This window comes from Ixodes scapularis, unplaced genomic scaffold, assembly GCF_016920785.2.
Source record: "Ixodes scapularis isolate PalLabHiFi unplaced genomic scaffold, ASM1692078v2 PGA_scaffold1__304_contigs__length_218370807, whole genome shotgun sequence".
Taxonomy (NCBI): Eukaryota; Metazoa; Arthropoda; class Arachnida; order Ixodida; family Ixodidae; genus Ixodes; species Ixodes scapularis.
The window spans coordinates 35930646-35956889 of NW_024609846.1; the positions used below are offsets into that span (position 1 = coordinate 35930646).

General features: G+C 44.7%; 1 protein-coding gene across 1 annotated transcript in view; it reads right to left on the minus strand.

The window, feature by feature from the left end:
- Positions 1-548: 548 nt before the first annotated feature.
- LOC115316328 (cytochrome P450 3A41) overlaps positions 549-26244 on the minus strand; it is a 42234-nt gene continuing 16538 nt past the window's right edge. The window contains exons 5-13 of the mRNA XM_040216522.3: positions 23350-23438; positions 22623-22768; positions 14607-14722; positions 13270-13345; positions 11670-11827; positions 3741-3829; positions 3243-3380; positions 1811-1973; positions 549-803 (exon numbers count right to left, since the gene is read on the minus strand). Of these exons, the coding sequence (XP_040072456.2) occupies positions 720-803; positions 1811-1973; positions 3243-3380; positions 3741-3829; positions 11670-11827; positions 13270-13345; positions 14607-14722; positions 22623-22768; positions 23350-23438 (1059 nt within the window). The 3' untranslated portion in view covers positions 549-719. The remainder of the gene's footprint in view (positions 804-1810; positions 1974-3242; positions 3381-3740; positions 3830-11669; positions 11828-13269; positions 13346-14606; positions 14723-22622; positions 22769-23349; positions 23439-26244) is intronic.

Consider the following 26244-nt stretch of genomic DNA (forward strand, 5'->3'; position numbering starts at 1 on the left):
CCTGGTTCTGCATGTGGCGCGTGCATGCGCAGCGTGGCGTGTTAAGCACGTGGATTGGCCGAGCTGTAATGTCATTTTGCTTAAATGTCATCTAACGTGCCCGTCTGGCAGGGGTATAAATTGCTTGCAGGCTGTAGTTAGAAAATGGCGTAAGCCATTGCTTTCTTCAGACTGCGTTCGAGTGTGCGTCATTTCAGCAAACGCTTCGTTGCCATAGGAATGGTAAGCATAGCAGACGCACTTCGTCATTGAGAAGGAGACGCTGGTGTGGCGAGATCAGGTGCGTGTCACAACTTCTTTTTTTTTTCCTGTGCTTTTAAATGGGTCGAACCTGAACAAAAAGTGTTCGACATGAACACTTAACTCGAGCGGCTGGTTTTGTCCAGTGCCTATTATCTTGACGAACCTTACACAATTAAGAAGCATGTTTTGTTGGCCATAAGGCAGCAATCTTGTTCTTCAAACAATATCCTAAGGTATCACGCTGCCAAAAGTGTATTCCACTCCAATACTGATCAATTCGCGCGACATTTCCCAAAAGTTATATATTTTTTAGCAAACATATATTTATCTTTATTTCCGGGAATGAGCTCACACAACAATGATGGATGATACAAATTTAAGCTGTTCGCGCAGCATAATCGGTGACCTCTTCCACAACGTATTAAAACCGGAACATTCCTTCCGGCTTCCCGGCTTTTACCTTCGCCATTTGTCCGTCATCGAACGCGAGGGACACATCTCAGTTTCACTGGCTCAGCGGATTGCAGAGCCAAAGATCTTGCCTGTAACTTCAAGGGCACCTAAAGAAAATAAGAGTAAAATGTTGACAACACTATTTCTGACGGGAAGAACAAACGCGTATGAGCTCTAGCAATTGAATACCGGTTTTCTCCAACAGAAGACGCATTCTGCCGGCGTTTGGCATGTCACTGAGAAGTCCGTCATTTGTTAAATTACCCTACTGTATTGTGCGAATATTCCCCAATCAGGTATTTAACGAACACGGACTAAAACCAGTGTCGGGCGGGCACGTTACAGGCCTTCGTAACAAAGACACAGAATAAGAATTTCAGAATCGGCGAGTCAGCTCGCGATCTCAAGGCAATCGGCGTGCGCACATTCGCTCATCTTTTAAATGGGTTTGTTCTCAAGGCCTTTAACGTAGCCTTCTGACAGAGGTAGGTATGTTATACATTATTTATACTGTGGAGAAGCCGGTCGCAATTTGCTGAGTGTTAGTAATCCGATAAATCGACCATTATGTGATGGCTAGCAGCTTTGAAGCAAATGTTGCGGTGGTTTTCATTGAGCCGTGAAGTCTTAATTTAATTTGTAAAATGAATAGCAAGGCGGTGAGGTGGATTGTTTCTGGTTCATGAGTCAGCTAAAAAATATTTGGTAACGCTACGCGGTTTAAACACTTAGGCGTGAAGAAAACAAAGATCTGACGAAACCGACTAGACTTCGATCAGGTCTGAATAACTTTGCCTGCTATATTTATTTTATAATTACATTTACAGCATTGTGGTCAGCCATGGTTAAGGAAGATACGTTCTAAAAAAATAAAATATTTTATGCAAACCTTTCTTAATTTTCAACTATAAGTGCCGCAATAAGGTTTCGTGCACTTTTCGCCCACGGGGCGTTTTTTTTGTTGTGATTTTTGTTTGAAAAAGGTTTGAAACGGCTGAGCCAGTTTATGAGTGCTTACCACACTACCTCTATATTTTTGTCACAAGGAGTCGCAGTCACTTTCAATTTTATTTCTTGGTACCATGTCGATGTTCCAAAAATTATGTACACATACCTGGGTTTCACTGCACCTCTGAAATCTGATCTTTTGGAGAAGACAAGCAAGCGTCGCCTTAGTTTGTATCATTCCCATCCTCTGTCCGACGCAGTTTCGGGGCCCGGCACCAAACGCCAGGTACGTGTACGGGACAAGAGCCTCCTTGTTCTCTGGCAGAAATCTAATTAAAAAAATGTGATCAGTCGCCGAGAATTAAGGCAACACTGCAGGCTAGAAACGTACAATTTGAAATAAAAATACATTAATACTGCCCCCAAATTGTAGATTCGCGCGTGTTTGATGACACAAGCAGGTTCTACTAAAAATGAATGATGTGCGTTCTTTCTTGAATGATTCTTCAAGAACACTATTTATGAGTACAGTGACACGCATGCTGATTCGGATTATGATAACGAGCATCAGGTCTGTATATTTTTTATTAAGGTATAGAATCGAACACAAGTTTAGTTCAGATTCCAACCATGCTTGCTGCTTAAACACATCACGGAAACCGGTTAGGCCATAGAACACCTATGACTTGAAGAGCTGTAACTCTTCAAGTGTTACTGTTTGTACCTAATTTATCACCCGGCTGGGAGATAGGGAGAATTAAATAATAATAGAAATGAACGGATTTTTTCTTAACAGGATAGGTTTCATCTGTGGCATGGCCTTCTAATGCTGGGCTTATTAAGATTTATATAAGGATTTTAGCGCTTTACGGCCTCAGTTTTATATATCCTATTATGCAAAATAATGTGCCCTTAAAACATTTTTATAAATAGAAAGTTACATCGACTTTTAGACAAAATGTCGTTTCAGAAGAGTTTCATGAGGGTACTACGATACTAATGTAAAGAAACATTAATGTCGTAGTACCATTCTGTGAAACTTTTGTGAAACGATCGTTTCGCTTAAAACTCGATATAACTTCCTATTTATAAAGAAAGCATATTCCTTTGCATAAAATAATTTTAAGAATTGAGGGTAAAATGCGCAAAATATTATTTTATCTCATTGCCCCGAGTATGATAGATTCATATCGCCCAGTCCTTATAAAATATTACACAACACTAAAGAGACTGCCTGTTGTGGTTTTTTTTGTAAAATACTACGACGAAGAGTGAAACCAGAGCTGTTACCTCAGTTCAATAATGCTTTTGAGCCATGTCCATCTTTAAAGTCCCAACAGTGCTCGCTGCACTTAGGTGAATAAGAAATTACATGACAGAGTAGGCATACACGCAACTGATTAGGACAACCCTCGTTGTAGCTAAAAATACCGTAACTATGCAATTTTCGTACACCCATTATTGCGAATTCTTGAGAGGGGATGAACTTTAGAAATTCAATTCCTCCGTTCAGGGGCTAGGGTGCAGTTATAAGTTTCTGTTGAGTGTGCCGCTTTTGTGCTCGCAATGTGTAAAAATTTTCGAATGGAAGCACCAACCTTTCTGGCTTGAAGCAATCGGGTTCGGGAAAAAATTCCGGGTCGCGATGCATGCCGTGAATCGGAATTTCAATGGACATTCCGGGGTGAATTTTTATACCAGCCACTGAAGTCTCCTGGGTGCATCTTCTTATTGAGCTGAAATAAGTTGAGCTCGCATTGAACACCAGTGTCGTTCATATTTGCGCCAGCTGACGAGGGTTGAGTAATGTTGTACACTTCCGAATCAGTATTATCGACACACCCAAGCCAATCCATTAAATAATTCAGAATCTGGATCAACACCTTTGCAGCATTTATAGAACCCCTCCCCCCATTTCTGCATAATAGATTAATATACGTCATGCACACGCATGGATGAGTGTCAGAATTTATATTCTGACACTCATCCATGCGAATCCCAGCCACCTGAGACTCCACAAGCGGCCTGTTCCTCAAGCGAGTTCCTTTATATTTCTTCATATTACAGTTTATACATCTCAAAAGAGACACACTTACAGTGAGTCGGGTGTGTGCAAGCGCAAAGACTCGTTGATGACAGCTTCCAGATATGGCATGTCCTTGATAGATTCGTAGGTGACGCCATTCTGTAGAAAGGGGACGGTGCATTCTTAAACATATACGTATCATTTATGTAATACACGTTCTGCATGATTGTAACCACGCAAAAATGATTCTTTATTCACACGCGCTTTCCATTTTCACGATCACGAGGCCCCACGCAAAATAATCTTACTTCTGTAAATGATTTCCTAATCTAGCTATCCAAGTATAGAAATATAACTTTGTTAAAATTTGTTGCAAAGAAGCAAGTGTAATAAAAAATGTACAGGCAATACAGATATTATTAACACTCAGCAAGATAATATGCATTCCCACAAATCCTGCTTTTTTCTCAGAAACGGAACTTGTGTGAATACTGAAGTAACTGAAAGCTATTCGCGGGATTTTACTCGAAAATTGAAAACAATTATTGCCCGTGACATGTATACAAAGTGTGCTGAGGTAAACAAAAACAAATCCGAACTTCTGGAGGACGTATATTACTTCCGGTTGGCTAATGTTTTTGCTTGTTTTCGACCACCCTCAGGGAGTTGCCATGCTTTGAAAGTCTCACCGCCGTTGTCTAGCTGCCATACCTCCTGAAATTCACTTATAATGGAAGGCCATCACTTCCTGTTCCTTTGGGTGAAAAGAAAGAGGGCTTGTTCCTCAAGGAAATGGCAAATCTGCCGAAGGTTTCGTGGGCGCATCTTAAGGACTACTGATTCCTCCAGCCTGGTCCGTATACCTGAGAATAACTTAAAACCTAGAATCTCCGAAAGGTGATCAACTACTTCGTGAACGGCAAGGCATCGGCGTGAAATCACCTACCTCCACCAGGCGCCGAAGGCACGCGCCTAGCTTTCCCGTAAGGGTCGCCGAGCCAGGTTTTGGTTTTAGCGAACAATCTTCTGAAAGGATTTATTAAGGCGAAAGCCTTATATGTATCATCGTTCAGTCGACCTTCAAAGTCCTTAAGCGAAAACACGTCGGCGACACGAAAGGTACCAAAACGAAAGGTACCAATGGGCGCGTTAAGTCCGCTCTCCTTTACTCCTACTCCGACGCTCCGAGTTTCATACTCCGAGCGCAGCAACTAAACGGCGCATGGCGTACAAGAGCGCGACACACCAAAACTGTCGACGAGCCACTCGAGCTCCTTCCGACCGCACGGTCATGACGAACCCGACATCTCGTGGATACGGGTGGCAGAAGCCGAAATCATTTCGGAGATAAATTAAATATGGCCACCGTGAAGCGCCAGAATGTAAAACAAAAAAAAAAAAGAAAAGAAAACGGCGACGTTATGAAATTTCTACGAGCGTTTTAATATTACTGAAAGGTATGAAGACTCGTTTCGAGCACATATGTAGAAAGTTACATTGGCCGAAACATTTATTTACCGTGCATGCTGCTCATATTTAAATTAAAGACAACATTCCTGAACTTGCTTGTTGACGCAGGAAGCCCTTAAACTTGCCAGATATTTTGTGGTTACGTCTTGCAGCGCGCGAGACGAAAGTCGTCGATGTGCCACGCCGATACCGTCACATCGTTGTTCAATAGATTGCACGTCAGTTCGTTTGCAGCCGAGATGCATGACCAAACATTTACCGCTACGCTCACTGATGATTTGGCTTTCCAATGGAAGTATATTTATTCGCTGGGCTGAGCATTATAAAAGGGGCAGCGGTTCGAATGTCTCCTCGCCTCGACAACTTTTCTGTGGCTGTGCTATCGACGGGCTACCGTCTGACAAATGTTTTTTTTCTTTTTTTTTTTTGTTAGGCGAGATGGACGAACAAACCAAATCAAATTGGTTTTACCTGCCCGATTAAGCACTAATCAGCTAAAAAGGCGTAGCAGTCTGGCTACACCTTTCGTCACGACGGTATCAACAACAGCCCAGCCATCTTGTTTGTTTACTTGACGTCACGTAGCGCGAAGAACTCCCTCGCGCTCCGAGAAATACTCGGTGCACGAAGAGCGCGCTCGAGTGTTTTAAGCGGCACTCTTGTCCGTTTAGGAGCCATGGCACCGTCATGACTTCCGAGATCCCAAAGCTCGCGAACGCTTCTCAAAACAGGAAAGGGTGTAATCGGAAAAAAAAAAAAAAAAAGAGAAGGCGGCGGCGTCTCTCCGCTGGGAGGCGCTCTCAACTCAGTCATCGACAAGATGGCGCGAGGGAGAAGACTCCAAGAAAAAGTCTTGTTACGTCGTGTCACTGCAACTTCTACTTACAGATGTGTGTATACCGTGGTAGGACGGCGAACAGATGCTTTAGGGAAGTAGATAGACAAGTTGTGATGCTTATATAGTTTGAGATATTCATCTGGACATGTGGCGGCTAGCGCTACAAGCGCGCTTTTCGGTATATTTGACTGCAAGTTGTAGCGCGTACAAAACTCCAGAAAAAGATTAGCTCCATACATAAACAATTTAGATATCCCTAGACGAAAACAATTGCTCGTCATCTTGTAAACCCTGAGATGGGGAACGATAAAAAAACGGACGAACAAACCAAACCCCATCTCAGGGTTTACAAGATGACGATTGATTAACCAGCTCGCCTGCACTCTCTCACTGCTAACAATTACTGTGCTTTTTAGTCTGAGCACGAGGTTTGATACTGTATGGTAATATTTATCACGCAATTTTTCCGGGTCATAGTGTGGTATTGACTTCAACTAGAAGTATGTACCTTTAAGCCGTGGTCACAATGTTTATACATTCAAAAGGTGGGGAGTTATCTTGTAAACGTCTCGGTTACTTGGCGCCGAGGAGCATGCATGCCGCGTCTGAGGCATCTGTACCGTCGGCGGCCGCAACCTCAGCAGTAGCGAAATGTGGCGGTCCACGCCAGTACACAGCAAACAAAGTAAGGGAGGAGACGAACGACGTTCATGCTTTTGCATTCACAACTCATAAGAAGTGTTTAGGTGCCCTGGGAATGTTTTTAATATTTTTTTATTATTTATTACGCAATTTATGAGGGTCAAACTGCGGTGTTTAGTTCTACTAGAAGCAGCTTTAAGCCGGGGTCACACTGATTACGCATCAAACAAAAAACAGTCGGCTGATGTCAGTCGCCACGATATTCGTGGTTCGAATGCCGCGTGCCAGGTGTCCCCTTGAATTCGTTGCCCCGCGGCATTCGAAGCAGAGATCTGGTGATGATTCGCGTTCGAATCTGTTTGCAGACTGTCTTTGTATGATGTATAAGCTGTATGACCCCGGTTTTAGGGAAAACATTATGGCGCTAAGATAGAACCACCGCGATGCGACTTCGCCTATTTTTTTAATAAACTTCGTGATAATTGTGGGTACTAAATAAAAAAAAAATAGTGCGTTATCTTCTAAACGTCTAGTTTTTGGCACATTTAGCACAAACCACTGCATCCTCTTATGCACCTTGTGGTCTAAGTTAATTGATATGCAAACAGACAATGGGATCTCAAGAAAAATAACTCTGACCATAGCCTCCTTTATACTGATAATGCCTGCCCAATGGTTGGCTTCACCATGCTTCGTCGTCGTCGCGCCTGCTTCGCATGTTTGCTGCTAGAGGCGCCAAACCCCATACAAAATGCAGACGACTCTTCTTCGCTGCCTGTTGCTAGTCCACTGTGATGCCGTTTGTGAATTGAATTCATTCGTAACCCATGCTACATACCAGGCGCAGGGCGCCGTCAGAATAGATTTTATATATAAATAAGTCTAATACCTTTCTTTTAGCTTTCACGTCTTGGTTTTGTTTGTATGCTGAAATGTTACCAGACCTCTGGTGCTTGTCGTATCGACAACAGAAATAGTCAATGCCAATTAAAAAGGAGACAGACAGGCTGACGGACTTTCACGACGTTGAAGCAGCGACCACTTTAGAGTTTTTATTGCTATGGAGCACAGCCGCAAAACATACGGCCCGCGGACTACATGCGGCAGTCATGTGGTTTTTCTCAGGACCGCGTACGCGTCCCCGCTGACCGAAGGCCTGCGCACCCGTCGGCAACACACTGACCGGGGGTTCTGATATACAATTCCAATTTGTTTTTTTAAGTGCACAGCCCCTTGATGGTTTTGACCGGTCTGTTGTGGTCCGCACTGTTTCTCACGTATGCAGTTCTAGAGTTTTTTTAACGGCTTCGTAGATTGTGGCTTGTTTGGTGAAGATCTTCTTGGAGTCATGCTTGTCAGTCACGGATGTCGAGTAGTTTGTGAAAATTGGCCTGAAATATCTAGTACACAGAAGTTGCAGAAAATCTTTCTGATGGTTGACATCTTTCTTTACCTTTGCGTATTTCAGAGCGCCATGGTGTATAAAGCCTGGTTCAGACAGTTGCGTTTGACTGCGTTTGACTCCGTTGCGGCTACGAGAAACCAGGACATCCCTGCTGCTTATATCGCGTGCCAAGATGATTCCTTGAATTGGATTCCACGCTTCATACGAAGCACAGATGTGTCGGTGACTCGCTTTCGGTTCTCGACACAACGCAGTCAAACACACTCAAACGCAAGTGTCTGAACCGGCCTTAAGAGTATCCACCGCAGTATCACCAGCTGCATGCTAAGGCTTTTTCATTTTCCGCATATTTCGTTTGTTTTTTTTTTTGAAAAATCTTTACAAAGTTTTTCAGCGCATGCAACACCCTCACTAGATCCACTGATGGATAGTATAGTCCTCTCCTATCCTGGTGCCTGAGGAGGGAATTACCAGGAGCCATAGAAACCTGTTTAATGACCACTAGGAAGTGCAACTCGCGAGTCCGAGTTGCACATTGGCACACACCAGTAAGGTATCATGCGACTTAGAATGCAGCACGAAGAGTTGGGGCTAAGTACAAGGTGCTGATGTGCCCATGATCGATAAATGGAATGAAATGACCGCGCCTGTACGTGTGGCGTCGCGGTGCGCGTGCCACGAGCAGCAGACGGCTTCGTGCTATTGAGCTATGCCGGCAATTGCTAAGCGCTCTATCTGCGGGTCGAACGACGACCGAAAAAAAAGTGACTCGCGTCACAAACAAATTACGTGATCAAGTGACCTATTTGATCACGTAAGGTCACGTTACCGCGTAACTTAACATAGAAAACTTACGTCATCACGTAGCTTAACGGATAACGTAGCTTACGCTAGCTACAGTGAACTGTAGCAGCAGGCAGCGGACAAGCGTCGTCTGCATTTCTGTATGGGGTTTTGGCGCCCCTAGTAGCAAATCTGTGAAGTAAGCGCGACGACGACAAAGAAACCATTGGGCAGGCATTTTCAGTATAAAGGAGGCTATGCTCTGACGTATCTATAAATTCCATCCTTTTCCGTCTTCCAACCTGCTTTATTTACATATTCCAAGCCTTGAATTTTCAGATTAGACGCGAAGAATTTTGTGGTGCATAGGCTTCAAGCAGTGGTGCGCCACACTGGCGGTCATAGTCATGCCCATGTTCTCCATCAATGGCCGTACAGACTTCTCCATTACAATCCGCACGTTGTTTGACGAAGATTGTTGAGACTGAGCGCAAGGTTTGGTACTAAAAAGTGCAGACCTCGTGTCGTCCTTCTCCTTATATTTTGTTACTGTTTATTACGTAAGTGATGCAGGTCATATTGTTGTTTTCTTGTACTATGAGCACGTTTAGGACAAACATTATGGCGGCAATATACGACCCACACTGGGGATGCAGGCACTCGTAACACACAGATGGTTTACGCCGGTTAGGGTGAGCATTGTGTAGGCGCGTGTGTGTGCGTGCTTATGGGTGGAAGCGATATTATGATGGCGGCGCTGCCGGGGACGAAAAGGAACGCAGCGCCGCTGTGCTCAGGAAGAGCATTCGCTGCACACACACCGAACCTTACAAAACATATACGTGCACACACACATGCTTCAGCATTGTTCCTCCCCTACTTTGGTTCCTCTCCCAACCCCCGAGCAAGCTTCCAATAAACATGCTGCTAAAAAAGAATAATGGCCGGCTTGGCTCGCTTTGTAGACTTGAATGCAAGGCCCGTATCGGACCCGGGCCCTTTTTGAAAGTAGCATTGAAGCGCGAGCCCGGCTTCACCCGCGCCCGCGGGCTTTTTTTTTGTTTTTTGTTCAGAAGCGCGTGAAAGAGCGTCTCCCTCCACGCGTCTGTGGCGCTGACTGTGCTATGGCGACATTTTGTTTTCGTCGATTTCTTTGTATTTTCCCCGTGAGCGCGTGCTGTCGGCATCGGGTACTACAAAGGATGGCATCACTCTAAACAGAAGGTCATTGAGGCAGCCTAACCCGTACCAGTGCGGATCTCTACCTGCGACGCTGACGGCTCGCCCCTCTATTACGACTGGGCGGACATCGCCACCTCGCGGCTAGCGACGGAGTTAGCACAATTGCAATCGTACATGGGACGGCCGGAGAAGCCTTCGTGCGCGCGATTCGGGATTGCTGAGGCCGCGGCACCGTCTGCCAATACCATCGTTTTGCGATTACCCAGGCTCGGCGGCGTCGGTGGCGTCCCTCGTTTTGAGATGCTCGAAATAACTTCACATGTAACGTTCTGTTTGTGCTGGTACGCACCGGCAACGTAAACGCACGATCACTGGGCATTTCTAGAGTGCAGCTCTCACGGGATTGCTTGCTAGCGAAACAAGGGTCGTCGCGCACCCACCCAAATATGAGGCAAATACAGGAGAACCGGAAGTATTTCTCTAACCCCTCCATGGTGGCCGGAAGTGCCGCGCACACCCTGTAGAAAAATTAAGACTAGGACAAACTACAAACACAGGTAATCTTTAATTCGTTGATTTTCAGCTATATATTATTCTCTCCCCAATAGTAATATAAGACGTATCCATAATGTAAAACAGCAAGTCCCACTGCATCCCATACTACAAGCATCACTGATTACCATTTCATGCGTGCTTTCAAAACATGCCATCAAGGCCACCGATGTGTCTTCAGGCGGATCCTTATTGAACATTTTCTGCGCCAATTTCTGAACTATAGCCACTGGCACTTTAAGAAGCGGAGGCCGTGGTTAATTATGGTTCCGCTTGCTGCTTCGTGAATCGTTATTGGGCTTTCTTATTGGCTAACGCCGCAATAATTATGGCCTCCAAACAGCAGGGCGAGCAAGTGTTCCAAAGTGCGTATTTTGCGCAAGCGAACGAAAAGGGGAGCACGCCAATGAAAAGGCGACGTAGGGAAGGCGCGATGACGAGGCAGCCAAGCGCGCACCGCCATTGGTTGAGGTCGAGAAGAAACAAATGCACGTGGACGCGTACCGTGGGGTAAACAAGCCAAAAAGGAGACGAACTTGCAGGCCGTGTAGTCTAAAGCTCGACACTTGCCACGCCCCAGTTCAGTGGATACCAGATATTGAAATTAAAAGTAAGGGATATCGCTGTTCTCAGTGATGTCTATTTCATGATGTTTCCGAATTTTTTTAGAGAACACAACGTGCGCTGCACGACAAGCTTCACGCGAACAGGAGAACGAATTTTCTTACTTTCGAGGTTTACAGCGAGATTGCGTTAAGGAATCGCCAAGGATTAATCCTTAGGTTTGAGCCCCAAAGAGCACTCTAAACCAGACGACTAGTTTTGATGATGCCCTGAGAATTGAGAAAGAAGAACAAAAACAAACCATCAATCTGTTGTTTGAATATCCGGTGTCACTCCCTGTATTTAGTAGACAAACTTTTTTCCTGATGTCTTAAATTAATGGTTGTCCTAATGTAATTACAAACGAGGCTTTCCCAGGGGACCTGTTGGCTTTACTATAGCTTTGGTTGCTTCTAGATGGAAGAATTCACCATTCCTTTCTTTTTATTTTGAATGTAATCATCGTTCCCATACTCTTTCTGCCACTCGGACGAGTAGATCCGTTATGCTTATTGTGAATTTACCTGTTTTACAGCACTGTCGATCTCTTCGATCACCTTTTCTTGACACTCCGGGTGTAAGGCGAGGGAGTACGCCGTCCAAGTCAACGTTATCGTGATGGTGTCACTGCCGCCGATGAAGAAGAGCATGCATTGCGCTGCGATGTCTTCTATTTCTGATTCTAGAAGAAAAATATTGGGAGAATAAGTTCACAGGCATTACAAGCATCTGCTAACGGTGTGTTAATTGTCTGAATTTGCATAATGAACGAGTGTTCTTTGGCAATCCCGTGCTCTCGAGGCTTTACAACTTGCGAAATTTGAAACAACCGGAGATGGACGACATTGTAGACGGCACGAAATGTTGAGGGTCTGTGCAATATTAGATCGTGGAAAGCAATTCTAATAAAAAAATTATAATTTTCCAGCTTTTCTCTTTTTCCTCGAAAAATTGGCGACCCGAAAGAGAGATTTCCAAGCCGTTGGTGATTCCTCCCTTTTCAGATCTGTGGCGCATTGACACCGTGAACTCTTACAGCTAGGTAAGCAATTTTTATACATTGAGCGGCGCATCCTGTATGATGTTCTTCTGATATGGCTTGAAACAATGTGCGACCCATATACTTCGAATGTGAGGGGCTATTGCTGGGGACGTCTGGGGTGACGTTTAATCGCCCATCACATAGCACACTGTTCCTCTGAAGTCTTTCACCAAGAAATTGATAAGTTTGTCATTTCTACTTACTTTTTTTTCTAACCGTCTTTAAGGCGCCTAGGGACTACATCAACTGGTAAATGCACCGATAGAGTTTTCAAACTAAAATGAAAGCGTCGACTACCGAGGGAGACGCAGCGCGGTCGCTCAATGAGAAGTAACGACGAACTGTGATATCAGCTTCTTTTCTTAAAGGCCGACGACCAGACTCAAGATTCTGCAAGGCAGAAAATCCCCCTCGCCTTGGGGGACGAGGAAAGAGGCAATGGCACCATTCAGTAGCTGCAGTGCTATTTATCTGAGACCGCCGTAATATGGCCACGCGCCCTAAGCCTGAAATATTGAACAGGAGTGGTAAGTGGGGGTTCGGCGTGGACACGTGCTGAAAGGTATTGGACACGACCACCGTGTCAGCTTTGAAAGTGGTCTCCTCTATAAATGACACGCTTCGCGCAAGAGTCGATGCTTAAACACGGTGACCGCCAAAGATTGCTTGATGTGGGTTTGTAAATGGAGGGCATGCCCTAAAATCAAACTAACAGGCACGTGGAAATAACCCTCCCTATGAGCTCGCGTAATGCGCGGGAGCTTAAAGTATTAATTTCTAAAGTCGTTAAACGTATTTTGATATTATACGGTGTTGCCCTACTCTGATTCAAATGTGAATGGTGACACCGGGAACACACCTTCTGCCAAATTAGTACGGTTGGTTACGCGTTTCCCTCGCACTCCCATGGACGGGTTTAATACAGCCAGGAATATGTAATTTCGTAGCACGTCAGTCATTTATTTTGTGCCTCCGGGCGGGGCCTTTGGTATCAGTCGATAGTTGCTTCGTTGTTCCAGTTTACTTTCTCCAAGAGCGTATGTATTAAAGGCGCGTAAATTAGTCGAGATAAAATTGCATACCGGATATTTCGAAGTTGTCAGGGCTCCGTTCACGCATCACAGTATCGAGGCAGAGTTGAAGGACATCCTCAAATTTCTGGAGAAACAATACCCAAGAATATTATTTTGCCGTCTACGCAAAATATCAAACGGAACAATATAAGTCAAGTGAATATATGGGCGTGAATACACACTATTTTTAAAGTTTGTTGTTAAAGGGACAATACCTACCATTAATCGAATACTTCTCATTGACTATTTGCAATTGCTGTCAAAAATAATTAAGAGAAAAAAAGAGAGAGAAAGGAAGAAAGAAAAAGAAGTGATAAAAAACATTTTCCATAGATACGTTGAAGTCCAGCAGTTGCTAGTCAACTTCAGTTATAATTTACACAAAGCCCGCCGCCTTTCTGCACTTGTAAAACAAAGCTATGCGCCGAGAAACTGAGAGAGAGGAGGAGGAGGAAACGAGTGCGCTCGGTGACGACTGAATGCCGACCTCTGATTGGAACGATTAGTGGGTAGACCTAAAGCTAGCTGCCTTTGTGTCCACAACAGACGTCGAACGCGTTCAAATGCGAGAGGCAAACGCCAGACGCCGTCTTTCCGTGCTTCATCGCGTAGGACGGGTGCAGTGGAGAGAAAGGCAGCTAGCTTTAGGTCTACCCCCTAATCGTTCCAATCAGATCTCGGCATTCTGACGTCCCCTCTCGTCTTCACCCCTCCCTCATTTTTGCATTCGGATAGTCGCTACCAGCTTAATTGCTCATAGCCCAGGGTGTGGTCCGAGCACGCAGGTCCCGAGAATTTTATAATCGTCCCTCGGCCAACTAGGCTTCGCGTTTCGCCGTTGAAAACGGCAAAGAACAAATCACGAAGCTCGAAACGCGAACACAGCAAGCCACACCGCACGTTTCTTAAACTGTTAGTCATAATAACAAGGCCTGGTACCGACATTGCGAGTGATATTTTGCTTTCCTTTAGCCTTCATTAAAGCCTGGTCAGTAATCTATAGCTGGATTCCCCGGCGCTACGAACGTCTGTTTCTATTTCTCGCCGTTCCGAGGTGGCTGAAATGCGTGACAATAACCGCTCACTCACACTGGAAGCAGATCCGCGTTCGCAAAGCGGTTGCGAACGCGGTTGTATAAAGATTCAGTACAATTACACGGGCACTTAATGTCATCGAGTGCGCGTGCAATTGTACTGGATTTTTATACAACCGCGTTCGCAACCGCTTTACAAACGCGGATCCGCTTCCAGTGTGAATGAGCGGTAACAGTGCGGACGTTTTACCGCGGACTTATTATATGGACTCTATAGATAATTGATGCACACAACACGCGAATTAAAGTTACCTCTTTCGAAGCGCAGCGCTGATGCGCCATATGTCTCGTAAATTCTTTGACGTATTCGGTGCCCTTCTTGCTCGGAAACTCCAACGGAAGTAATTTGAAGACTCTCGACATGGTGACTGCGTGTGAAGATGAAAAAGTATTGCACGACTGAATTTCTTGCTAAATTGTTTTTATTCGCCAACTGAATAATAAACGTAGAGTGTTGCTTATCATCTTTACGCTTCTTGTATTGTGCGCTAGCCCACTCGGTGGCAGAGTGAGCTAGCTCACACCAGTTCGGAGCACATGGAGCGAAAGCTCGCGCTGCAGATCCCAGGATCCTGGGTTGGTGTTCACTCAGTTCATCCCAAGATACTTCATTCCAGGACATTTCATCCCAGACACTTTATACCAAAGATGTTTGATCACATGTACATTACATGCCAGGATATTTCATACTTTGGAGTGGCTCTCTCACACTTCATCCCCGGATACGTCATCCCAGGAATGTGCATCCCGGGCACTCCATACCGAAGTCATTTCATCCCAAGATGTTTCATCCCAAGACATTCTATGCGAGTGGCATGAAATACCCAGGCACTTCATACCAGAATAATTTGGGGCACCGCACGAGTTGCTGAGCTCGAGCAAGAAGAAATCTTAGACTATTCTTGGCGCACTATCGAAGTCGTCGTTTTCATGTAAAATAGGTCGCATTCCACCGACTGCAGCACTTATTAACGTCATTTTGGGGTTTGCATAGAAGTGCCCACAGACAACTCAGTACTGGACTTCAGAAAAAGCCGGCCCATTCCACTTAGATCCTTTCTTTTCTTTTGTATTCTCCCCAACTCATTCATTCACTTATTTCGATCCCTATTTGCAGTGTTGCTGTAATGGTCAGATTTACTTCTTGTAAAAGTTGTATACCGCAACAAACCGCAATATTGGGGTTTGGTGTCACTTGAAAACCGGCCGAACGGTATATCGTTCTAATACAACATTCACCAGAAATATGAAAATTTAAAACGTTTATTTTACTTTAACCTACCCATAAGAGCAAAACCTTAACGCACCTTCAAAGGCCGAAATTCGGGACAATACGATCTTCAGAGCGCTCAATTCGGGCTAATACAGTCTTCAGAGCACATGATTCGTGCTAATACACTCAAAAATCGCTGAGTACATAGCAGCAGCACGCATAGAGAAAGCTGTGTGCGTCTCTGTTGTTATAGTCATCCAGGATCCGGCATAAACGCTTGTTGGATTGCTTTGCTCGTACTCCTTCTTCGTTTATAGCGGTGTCTCATGACTCACATCCAGCTGGACGGCCATCGCGTTCACACGGACTTGGTCGGAGAGAAGCTCATCCAACAAATTGAATACTGTAGGATGGGATGCACCGATAGAATTTTAAAATACCCGGTGCCAGCTTTCAACGCTATTGTTGGTTCTGCGAAGGCTGACCTCTGTCACGCGCTTGCAATTCCACATGGATATTGGGAACCTTGGGTCCCTGTGGGGTCGACCGACCCAGATAGTCTCAAAGTAGTCTAGGAAGTCTTGGTACTGTTACGTACATCCAAACATGTCCAGCAGCTGTCTTGTGAGCATGCGATCTCTGTTGCAGACGTCGAAAATATCGCAGAAGCACAGTGCGATGAATTTCTTTAGGATGAGGTGGTAGCTGGAGTCATCAATGAATCGCGTGTGCATTCCGAGCTCTTCAATTCGGCGCCCGATGCATTGCGCGAAATAGAATACACATCCATGCACCACGATCGACGTCGGGAATACATTCCCGAAAAGGCATTTTCTTCGGCCTTTTTAAAGTCCATCACTACTATGTGCCCCTGCCGTGGGCTTGAAGTGGCATCGCCAATAGCCTCAAGAAGCATGCGCGTTACTCTTTTATACGTCGCTTCGTGCTCGTTGCACGACCCTGTGGCGCAAGCAGACCGGAAAACGACCTACGACAGATATTAAGAGTTAAGTGTCAAGAAATAACAAATAGAAGAAAATGAGCAGTGGACACACACACAAAAAAGTAGACATTTTTGTTTTGCTTTTCGTATATTTGACCCCGCTAAGGCAAAACGTCGAGGTTATATTTTTTTGTTTTTGTGTGTTGTCAGTCCGGCATTTATTGCTCTCGCGAACACTGTCTGTAAGCGAACATTGATAAGCAGAGAACAGTACAGAAAACGAACTAGGAGTTGGGTGACCTCTCAAAATGCCAACAAAGTGTCCCCCAACGTTGAGTGCTTTTCTGAACGCAACCTACTTGAAGAAGATGCTACCCCTGCCGTGGCTATTATATGGGCTCTCTTTGTTATCCATTCACTCATATCCGTGTCCCAAGTTCGTTTATAGTGAACTCCCCGTATAGGGAATATGGATTGTATAGTTAAACGATGCGTCTAACGTGCGCCGCAGGATGTGATATTCAGCGATGTCACTATTGGCGAAGCGCTCTGACCCGTTTGTCACCCCCGCACCTCGGTGTTTACCCAACACAAGGCCTCTGCACATGCCCACAGGCCTTGCGGGCACGTTCGTGTCATCGTTTTTAATAGAGCGCGGGGCGTAGTGTAATGAAAAAATACCAACAATTAGTGAAGTGACGTTAAGTGCCGCATCTCCCCCGAGAGCAGTCGTCAGAGGATGCGAACTTGACCCACTTGGGCTTTTGTGCTGAGCTGGGCAGGGTGCATGCTGCATTGTTCATGCAGGCCGGAGTGGTAACAAAGGAGCCCCTCCTCCCCCACACCGGAGAACACAAACTCCAGCCGAGCGCTGACGCCGCGTTCGGTTAAGTCAGCCGAGCGCTGAGCCATTGTATTTGTTGTCCGCATCCATCTAGTTCTAAAGTCAACCGCTTGGGGCGCCACGGTCTGACCTCCCCAATAGCTAAAGCGACCTCTGTCTTGTTGTCCCAGAAACGTTTTGTAACATCTATCAGTGATATTGCCAACTGCGTTTGCCCAGCGTGCGCGTGGCCGAATGGTTAACGCGCTTGGCTCTCGCGCGGAGGCTCTCGCGCGGAGTCTCCGGGTTCGATACCAGAAAGCAGACTTCTATTTTATTTATTTATTCAACTTGACATTCTGGTAAGTTCGAGAATTTCGTCGTATGATCGAGTTTCGAATGTTCTACGCGCCGCAGTTTCTACGCCGAATGTTCCAGAAACACACGCGAAAACAAAAGGTGCTCCGGGTGGCGGTCCGGAGTCAGTCTCGCCCCAGCGGTCGATCCTGCTGTTTCGCCGACATCGACGCCTGCGACGCTAGCCTTTGTCTCTTTTATTTTGGAAACAAGTTCGCCCCATTAAACGTTTAGTTTCTTCAGTTATTCGCCGCCTTATCATTCATCATTCGTGACAATATTTTGCTCCTTATAGTCGGACTGCATAAAATAGCCCTACGATACTTTTTTTTTTCCGTTTTGTGTTGCGTGCTAATAAACCATTCTGGTAACCCAGATTTGCGTATCTGCATAATTGTCGTTGTCAATGACGTCGATACAAATTAAGCAATGCGGAAGTATCTTCAAAAGTAACTCAAATACATTTCTAAGTATCTGTACCATACCCAAGATCAGACTTGCACCGAACGCATTACAAGTAATCAAATTACCTGTAATCGATTACTTTTTCGAGTAATTTGGAATCTGTTTATTACTTTTATTAGGCAGTAATCACAAGAGTTATCTGATTACTTTTTGAAGTAATAAAATTACTTGTAACCGTTACAATTTGTCTACAAAACTCTCTCCCCCCCCCCCCCCCCCCCCCCGGCACACGCCTTTTTTTATGAATTGACAAAAATAAAATTTGACTTTTTTTTTTTCGAACGGAAAAAAGAACGATTTTTGCGGAGCTGTAGGAACCGAGGTCAATCTCTTTCTATGGACACTTTCTGTAGAATGTCCGTTTTTCTTTTTTCGAGCTGGGACTGGGAGTGGGAAGCCCCAGGGAAGCCACAGCGCGTGACAAAAGCCATTCAGGGCGAAGTTTGATGAAGCAGAATGTAGCTTTGTGAGTCCTTCGTTCAAACTAGCCCCCTCACGCACACACACACAGAAATAAAAAAAAAATGAAAGAAATCCTGCTTAGGGTACCTACTCGCAGCCCGTAGGAGAACCAGAACCGAAGAATGCCTAAAGCGGAGGCAAAACATAACAAAGGCAGTTGAAATATTTCCCCATTTCCCCTACGTGGTCTTTGCGACAAGCAGGGATGGGCAAAATACGTGCAAATATGTATCGAAATACAAATACAAAATACTTCGTCAAAAAGGTATTTAATTACAAATCTAATTACATTTCCAGAAAAGCATTTAAATACAAAATATAAATACAACCAAATGTATTTGGTCTCCTCCAAATACTTTTTCAAATACATTCCTCAAAATTTGCGTCAGCGACTTCAGGGCACCTGCAACGGGTTTCTGGGTATCTCATTTTAATTTTGCATCGCACGCTCGGGAGTTAGTGTGCGATACTCTAGTAACGTAATAGAACTATAATCACAAAAAATGCAATCAGCTTGGATGTAATAGGTGACAAAAGTACAGAGCTTCAAGCAGCTTTTCTTGTCGATTGCATTTTGGTATAGACCAACAAAGAACCGAAACGACCAAGACGCGCAGCACTAGCCCGAGAATTTTTTTATTGTTGCAACTCGCACCAGTTACGAAAATGTGGACGACCCGCGCATTTAGAATGTTCCAGGTAAAAATATGGATGGAAATCAGGCTGGAAAGCATCACAAGTTGTCACAGGCATTTATTTAGCCAGTTTGCCTGTGAACGTCGATTTCTTCACTATTCTTGCCCTGGACTAGCACCGTAATCACAAAGTCACTAAACGCTTGTGCTTGATTGAAAGACATTGCATTCGGTTAAGAACGTAGTTTTCTTCCTGCTTTGGACACGTCTTAGAATGAGCAAAATGAGTCGTGGCAATAAATTTGAGGGATGTATTTTCGCCCACAAAATTGTATTTAATTACAATTGTATTTGAAATACCCACGTTTTGGTATTTAAATACACACGTCAAATACATTACCCAATTTGTAATTAAATACAAATGTAAAATACACAAAGTATTTGAAATACGTATTTCACATACTTGTATTTGAAATACTGCCCATCCCTGGCGACAAGCAATGTTTCGAGTTGAGAAGTGGTTGGGGCGATCTCTTCCGCTAATGGATACTACACATGATCCGTTTTAAATCCTGGAGCTACTGCTCTTTTGTATAACATACGACCTCATCCACATGTGAATAATAAAATGAGCGACGCAAACTTTGAGCGACAACCCTTGCTCAAGCTTAACAAGATCTAGAACCCCATCCGTTCCCAACCCCCCCCCCCCCCCCCCACACGCACACACACTGGCGAACGCCCAAATCATTAAACGTCTTCAAACGAATTCTATGCTTGTGTCCGCATTCTGAAGGCGCAACGACCACGAAGAGGGAGCCAGTTTTTCTTCTTCAATACTTGTGCAAATGTGAAGTATAGGTTGGAAGTAGTTCATTGTTATGAGCGCTAAAGATGTGTCTTCACACAGTAATGTAATCGGAAAAGTAACGATTACTTTTTTAAGTAATGTCCAATTACTTTTGCCGTCGAGTAATCAAGTAATCTAATCGAATACTTTTTAGCCAAGAGTAATAGTAATTGTAATCGATTACTTTTTTTTAGTAACGTGTACTAGACTGCTCAAGATGCTTTGCAGTGAAAGTAACTTGAGTAGTATTTTAAATACTTTATGACGCAGGTATTAGTAACTTAACTTAAATACTTTTATCGAGTATTTTGTCCAACACTGGTTTGTCCAACACTGGTGACAATATAAGAAAGACGAAGTGCATATACCGGCTCTGCGCGTGAGAAACCGACTTTATAACTTATTCTTCTAGGCAGAAGACATTGTGGTATAAAATATCCAGGTATGAAATGTCCTTTGTATGAAACGTCTTGGGAGGAGACATCTGGAGATAGACCGTTTGTGGGATAAAGCGTCAGGGATGAAAAGTCCTGGGATGAAATGACCTGGGATGAAGTGAGGGGCCCTTGAATCGGCTGAACCGTATGGACTATTCTGGCATCAAATGTCGTGGTATAAATTGTACATGGGATTAACTGTTTTGGGGTGAAACATCCTGGAACGAAATTACTTTGGTATGATGTGTCTGATGAACTGTCCTTGGATGAAGTGACTTGGGATGAAGTGTGGTAGAGCCCCTGAGTTCAATCCCCACCCCTGCCCGTTTCGATCTAAATGAGTCTCGTACCGGCGTGCGGTCGTGTACCACTACTGCGTGGTTCACGTTAAAGACCCCAGGCTAGCGGTTGTTCCGCACTGGCTAAATTGCTCATCTACAGCTGAGACACCAAACGCCCACTGAGGCAGACTGACTTGCGGCTGCAGAAACATACACACAACAATTTGCTTGTATTGTACCTTGTCCTTCGACGTTCTTACCGGCTAATGCTGGAATCTCATAGGTTGCTGCGTGATAATAATCTGCTCACGACTCGCTACGCTCCACAACCCCCCCCCCCCCTCCCCGTTCGCAATATTTCAATAATCTTTGGCGCAGTCTTCTCCAAGTTACTTACAAAACGTTTTTGATTGCAACTACTCTCGGTTAAAAAGTATTCAATTAGATTACTTGGTTACTCGAGAACAAAAGTATTGGCCATTGCTCGAAAAGTACCCTTTACTTTTCCAAATTACTTCGCGTTTTCAGAACTACAGATTTTTCCGTCGGTTCGGAGACGTGTCTTTTGTACTGTTTATTATTGGATTAGAATCACTGAATTCCAAACCACACAAGTTCATATCCACCAAGTTTGGTCAACCATCCTCCTGTTGGAGAGTTAAAGGGACCGTAAGACGATTTTGAAATCGAATGTCATCCATTGCACGTCGTAAAACGTGTGAAAAGAAAACGAAAACACAAAAATAGAGAGCCAACCCATTTTTTTCGCCATAGAACTTTTAAAAGAAAAGCGGACTCCTTTCAAAAGCTCTCTGCTTTTGCACTGCGATGCATCCCCACTACCAAAGTACGTCAGCCACATCCACGTCACCTATTGGATAAAGCTCTATACCAACTAGCTCACCAATTCATTTTATAAAAAATCGATTTCTTGTAATCAGTACCGTACGAGTCTGCTGTTGCGATACCGCCTGATAGGAGCGCACTATGTGAAGGTCGGTAGTATTCCTTCAACTCCGGCGTGCGGATTATAGATATTTTTATTTCCCGGCCGGTAATGACAGCAGTGCCTGGAAGCGTTTCATTGTCAACTGAAAATCTACCACTTAACACCATATTTCATAATAAGATTTTTTTTCCTGTTGTTGAGTTCCCACGTTGATTTTTTGCCTTGCTTTGCTGGGCTTCTGAACATCGATTTATTGCCTTCAGAACGTTTACTAAGAAATTAGAGTGTAAATACATAAATTCCTAGCCATCTCTTTTTATATATCCTCTGCTCGCGTAAAATGACGTAATTTTAAAATTATTATTTTCTACTTTCCTAGATCCACCTACAGCATGCTCAATAAAAAATCTTACTCGCGTACATTTTTAGCTTTTAGAATATAAAGATATCCCCCCTGTGACACTAAGAATGTACGCGTGGGACCAAACTCCGCCTCTTCAGATAATAGAGACAAGCTGCGATAATTAGGAGCCGGTTATTCTAAACAGCGCATCGGTTCCACATTAGTGCAGAAACATTTAAAGAAAAACGCAGGTAACTATAAACGTTATAATGAAAAACGTATCAGAACAATAGATATTTATGAAGTCACTTCGGCACTTAAAGGGGTCCAGAAGCCACTTTTCGAACAAAGTTGTTTACTTCTATTTTTTCGTGAGCGGACAATATGTTTAAATTAAAAGAGGCTCTTGAAGCAGCACATGATAATGGGGTTCTGAACTCGTCCATCTGTCATTTTATATTAATATTTACGATAGTTGGCCTGCATATATAAGATTTCAATAAAACTCACACAACAAGATCATCTTCCATCCACCCAGGTTTCTGAAAAATCCCTTGCTGCATATTACCAAAGGATGGTCGAGATTTTCGTGGGTGTTCAAGTCTAGAGAGTAGACCAGGGCTGCCGTTGTATCCATGGCGTATGACTCGAACATTCTGCGAGGGAAATATATCAGGTTATTTTAGAAGGAGACATCACGACCCATTTATCCAGATTACGTAAACATTTTTTTTTTCATTTTCAACTTGTCACAGATTTATGATTACATTAAAGTATATGCGTACTTGTTCTGTAGATTATCAGGCATTATAAGCGGTTGTTTCATGGTATGTTCACAGCAGTCTAGAAGTTGCAGTTATGTCGATAACTGCAGTTATCGACACACTGAAATAAGGTATGGAACATACCAACGTGTTCATTACAAGTTTTTTTTTTTTGCGCCATCTAGATACCGTGTACGTTTAAATGGATATTTTATATCCCCACCAAAAATAGTTACTGCTTTCTGCTCACACTTTATTGCATACAGAGTTTTATATTAAACAATGTTACTTTTTCTCGATTATTATTAAATATGTTCACAAAGAACTGGGCGAGAAGCGGCTAGCTTCTCTTACACAAATCAAAACTTGAAGGTGCCACTCTATGAAGGGACTCGTCCGGTCAATATGATAAACATGTAATTTATATATTTGAATATTTTAACGTGCCATATCGACGTGGGCCAGAGACTTACTCGGAAACTTCAACAGCACCTGTCTTTTCTCCTTCCAGCAGCAGTCGTTTGCAGAATTCGTCGGACGTAGCGATAAGTTTTGGAATCATCTACGAAACCCAAGGACATTTTTAAATTAAAAAATCCAGCTCCCACTAAAATAAAACCTATTTATATAGGTTGAATCGGCCATCTAGTATGCTGAGTTTTACATTAATTTCAAGAGCAACCGCCCAAGTTTCTTTGCCGCTGTTTCTTCCCAAGATGTTCAGCAACCGTCACTATGACGGGATAGGACCAATGGGGGCTGAAAGAGCCTGGTCACGGCAATCGCTGTCTTTCTGCGTTTCCAGTCACCGGCTAAACTTTGGAGATAGGAAGGTGAAGCCAGAAGTGTGTATCACGTGTGGGCCTACGATGACCAACGGAAGGTGAAGCCAAGTGTGAACCAACGATGACCACAGCTGTTTTTGGTCACCCCTCGTGTGCTCCCCTGAGTGACCAAAAACAGCTGTGGTCATCGTTGGGGGCGTGTCCCTCCACGCTTATGGCTTCACCTCTGGCAACATTACTAGAACTCTCAGTCGGAAAACTCGCCGTCGAAACCTGGGCCGCTGGCGTCCACCGAGACCGAGCTAAATACGACAACAGCGCCACTCTTTATCATTTGTCTGTACTGTGGTCACCTTGAGCTTTTAGAAAGCACGTTTTTGCGTAAAAACAAACGGAAAAGACTCTTTTTGTTTTAGATTTATTGGAGTTTAATACAAAATGAAGGACGCGTGATGTTTTTTTTTTAAATCTTTAGTTTGCAAGGCTTTGCGGCACAATTAATATTGTTTTTATACAACTATGCCTCAGCGGTGCTTTCAGATAGCGCGTCCCGATCTAGGTGCATTTTAACTTCGATATTACGATGCGGCGCGTCCGCTGGGGAGACGGGGGTGGCACCCCTATAACCTCTTCCGCTGTATCTGTTTCGGTCCAAAATGGTCGATTAAAGCCAAAATAGACGTCACGTGCAGTTCCTCGAGTGGCCGCTGCGGGAGAAATGATGGCGTTGTGTTCGCCATTAGCTCGGTGCTCGAGGACAGATCGGGGACACTTTTTTAGAGTAGTCTCTATGGCAGTTTCCCAACTGACTGATTTAGTAACGTTGACCTCTGGTTACGTCATATCACCTCCAGAAGCTGCCTACCTCTGTGGGCTTGAAGGATCACGCGCAATGAATGAGATCCTGCGCTTTCTTTTGTGCGTGATATGACAGCAAGTGCACAAAAACGGCAAGCACCGTGACGATGGCCCTTTATTTGACTGAAGCAGACTGTATGCAATAAACAGCTATAGCTATCGCTCGCTACATTGAATCGCAATGGTAAAAGTTTCAGCACACGTGATATTGACGAGGTAGTGACTATTTCGATGTCCACTGTCGAAATGATATGACTTTTATTTTGACGTCTGTGCCTCACAAACCTATCACTCTTGACAACTTACGACCGATCTCCCTCACATCCTGTGTGGGCAAACTTTTTGAACATCTGGTGACTCGCCGTCTAACGGACTTCCTAGAAGACACCAATCAGTTACCTCACACCATGCTCGGGTTCCGCACTCACCTATCAGCGCAAGACGTCCACCTCCAACTCAAAGAACGGATTCTCGACTGCCTCAGCAAAGTACATCCCAGTTCCGTCCTTGCTCTCGAAATACAAGGCGCGTTCGATAACGTCACTCACACAGCCATTCTCGGCCAGCTTCAAACCACGGGTTGCGGGTCTGCCACATATAACTACGTGAGAGCCTTTTTGACAGAACGAACTGCCACTCTCCACATTAGCCCTTACCAGACAGAGACCTTTCACACACCGGCAAAGGTACTCCCCAAGGCTCAGTAGTCTCACCACTACTTTTCAATATAGCGCTCGTGGGACTCCCGACTTTGCTTGAACAAATTCCCCACGTGTCGCACGCCTTATACGCAGACGACCTCACCATATGGTCCAACACAGGCTCTCCCGGACAACAGCAAGACAGTCTTCAACAGGCAATCGACACTACGCTCCAATATCTCCAAACCTGTGGTCTCTGCTGCGCCCCATCAAAATCCGCCTTACTCGTCCTCCGAGCACGAACCCGGGGCCGCCCACCCAACCCTACCCCGGACCCTTCCCTTTCTCTCAACGGGCAAGCCATCCCCACCGTCAAGACCCTCCGCATCCTAGGAGTTCACTACCACCACGACGGCTCCGGGGCCGCGTATCTCCCCAAACTTATACAGACAGTCTCCCAACTTACACACCTAATTCAACGAATATGCTCTCGCCGACACGGACTCAAGGAAACAGATAACTGCCGCATCCTTCAAGCAATGCTGATCAGCCGCATCACCTACGGGGCACCCTATCTTACTTTAAAACCACAAGAACATGCCAAGATTGATGTCCTAATCCGCAAATCTTATAAGACAGCCCTCGGCCTGCCTACCTTCACTTCTACCGACCGCTTATTGAAACTGGGTCTACACAACACCCTCTCGGAGATTATTGAAGCCCATCTCCAAAACCAACTGCAGCGCCTACAACTCACACCCGCCGGTCGTCATTTGCTCAAAACGCTAGGCCGGAAGGTGGTACAAACTCCGGACTCGCCACAACGCATACCTCCGTCAATGCGACGCAACATCCATGTCCTTCCCATTCCGCGTCATATGCACCCTACATACAACGCCGGCCGTCGTCAGCATCGCACCCGCCTCCTCATCAGAAAATACGGCAGCGACCCGACCACCCTCTATACAGACGCCTCTCCCTATCCTCAACGACCAGCTCACGTCGCTACTGTTGCCCGCATCGACAATGCCTTCCTCACCTCAGCAACCGTCTGCACAGCGTCTACTACCACGGCCGAAGAAGC